Source organism: Orbicella faveolata, unplaced genomic scaffold, assembly GCF_042242905.1.
Source record: "Orbicella faveolata isolate gen_17 unplaced genomic scaffold, um_ofav_v1 contig_12, whole genome shotgun sequence".
Classification (NCBI taxonomy): domain Eukaryota; kingdom Metazoa; phylum Cnidaria; class Anthozoa; order Scleractinia; family Merulinidae; genus Orbicella; species Orbicella faveolata.
The window spans coordinates 27,777,804-27,780,000 of NW_028301539.1; the positions used below are offsets into that span (position 1 = coordinate 27,777,804).

The 2,197-nt window shown below is 42.1% G+C and overlaps 1 protein-coding gene across 1 annotated transcript in view; it reads left to right on the forward strand.

Annotated features, from left to right (window-relative positions):
- Window positions 1-1,274: 1,274 nt before the first annotated feature.
- The window catches only part of LOC110049429 (fibroblast growth factor 1-like), a 1,760-nt gene continuing 837 nt past the window's right edge, over window positions 1,275-2,197 (forward strand). The window contains exons 1-2 of the mRNA XM_020755222.2: window positions 1,275-1,659; window positions 2,097-2,197. The exon at window positions 2,097-2,197 is cut by the window's right edge and continues 3 nt beyond it. Of these exons, the coding sequence (XP_020610881.1) occupies window positions 1,278-1,659; window positions 2,097-2,197 (483 nt within the window). The 5' untranslated portion in view covers window positions 1,275-1,277. The remainder of the gene's footprint in view (window positions 1,660-2,096) is intronic.

Here is a 2,197-nt window from a genome sequence, read left to right on the forward strand (position 1 = left end):
CGGGGAACGAGGAACGGGGAACGGGGAACGGGGAACGGGGAACGGGGAACGGGGAACGGGGAACGGGGAACGGGGAACGGGGAACGGGGAACGGGGAACGGGGAACGGGGAACGGGGAACGGAGAACAGAGACCCGGGAACAGGAGTCTGGGAACGATTGTACAGGGGTAACCGGCCTGAGAATTCAAAATGGCGAACATAGGAAACGAAAAGGTTCGAAAATTAAAGGCAACAATTTGGGGAAATATGAGGAAGTGTTACGGTCTTGGTGATTATCTACCGGGTTCGTCCCCAGATAATCAGTACGTTCTTGTTAGAGCAGAGTCCGATTGGTACTGGTTACCAGTTTTAGTAACATCCCGAAAAAAGGAGTTAATTTTATATCAGTTACGGTCTACAGAAAATTCATTATAAATTAAGCTGACGTTGCCGTGACTACAAACTTGGCCATGAAAAAATAGCAAATTCTGAAACAAATTCACAATTTTCACTAGTAATCATTTAACACACCGTTACGTTTAAAAACTGATGTATATCTGCGGTGTAAAGACCTTGTTCTTTTTATTTTTTTTAAACGTTGAGTTTTGTTTCCACCACAGAGGGAATATTAAATTCTTTTTTCTTGGGGCGGCTTACCAGCCAAGTCGCCAAAATGTCCCGTCCACACTATGGCGGAGGAATTTGAAAACGGAGGTTTCACTCTGACTGACGCATCAAATCTTTTTCGTCCACACTACGTCGGAGGAATTTAAAAAAGCAACAATCACCGGTCATTTTGGATTTGTGTTTGAGGAATCTAGATCTCGAAAAGGGAAATCACATGATTATCGTGAGGTCTTGGTTATCGAAAAGCTGCGTTTTCAAAATGCTTTCCGTCCACAAGAAAACAATAAGCCGACGTTTTCAAATTCCTCCTGTTTGAAAAGAATTTTCGAAAAGCTCCGTTTTCGTGACGGATTAGTGTGGACGGTAGGTCTGGCCGTAGAAATAAAGCTGCGTTTTCAATTTTCTCTGGCGTAGTGGAGACAACTTCCATTTTTATCTTGATGCCACGCATTTCAACGAATCGAGCACTGAATTAACAAGAGAGTGGTCTCACTAATATTAATTATTTCTTCTGTAAATTGTTCTGCCAACGCGTTGCTAAAACTAAAAATATCCTCGGCTGAGAATGATGTTTACGGGTTAAGTGTTAAGTGTTGTATTTTTAACTAGATGCAGGCCCCCTTCTGCAACATGCTTTAAAATTTATTTCTGTACAATTTTAATTCCCATCAATGCAGTCAACCATGAACTCCATACAGCTCCTGCTTTTACTTCTTCAACTCTTTTGCTTTACGGAGACAAACATTTCAGCTGCACCGCTCAACGGGGCGAAAACACAGAAGAAAGATGCAAGGATGTCCAAGGATTACCAATCAACCTCAATGGCTAAATACGACAACAACAAGACCAGAAGCTCTTTCCAGAAAACGTTCCTTTTCAGGAAGCAGAAATGGCCACAGCAGTCTTTAGAAACGTCTTTTAAACGCGTTCGCAAGATCACAAAACGCCCGACAGCTACGACACACTGTAAAATATTCTGCCGTAGCGGCTATCATCTTCAAATCCTTCCCAGTGGGGTAGTGAAGGGGACAGTTGACCAGAGCAGCAAGTATGGTAAGCTCAACAGAGTTACCATGACAGCTATTACGCCTTGCAAACTATATTCATTTCCTTAACAGGTCTTAAAAAAGCTTATCAGTCAAGTCTTAGCAGACTAAATTAAGATCACACAGGGAGCTAGACGACCGTTCAGATGTTTTGTATTGCAACAAAGCAAGAACTGCGAGGGTAAATTTCAATCAAGGATTTTGTTTCTCAATTTCCACGATTTCCAGGCCCATAAACCTCACCGGCTGTCCATACCATCATTAGTCATACTGAATATCGGTAAAAAAAAAAAAGTATTCTATGTCTGAATTCTCAAGGGATGACGACGTGGGAATAGATTTTCATTCTCAACTTTCCTCAGTTTTTTTTTTTTTGTCCTTGTTGACGCTGAAGAAAAAAAGATAATTAAATAATTTCCCATCTTTCTTTTGTGTTGTTCTCAGTGTTGTTTGAGATGCAGTCATTCGGTCCCAGTCTCGTCAGACTAATGAGTACAGCGACGGGCAGATACCTATCCATGAGAAGAGACGGGACCCTTCGCGGG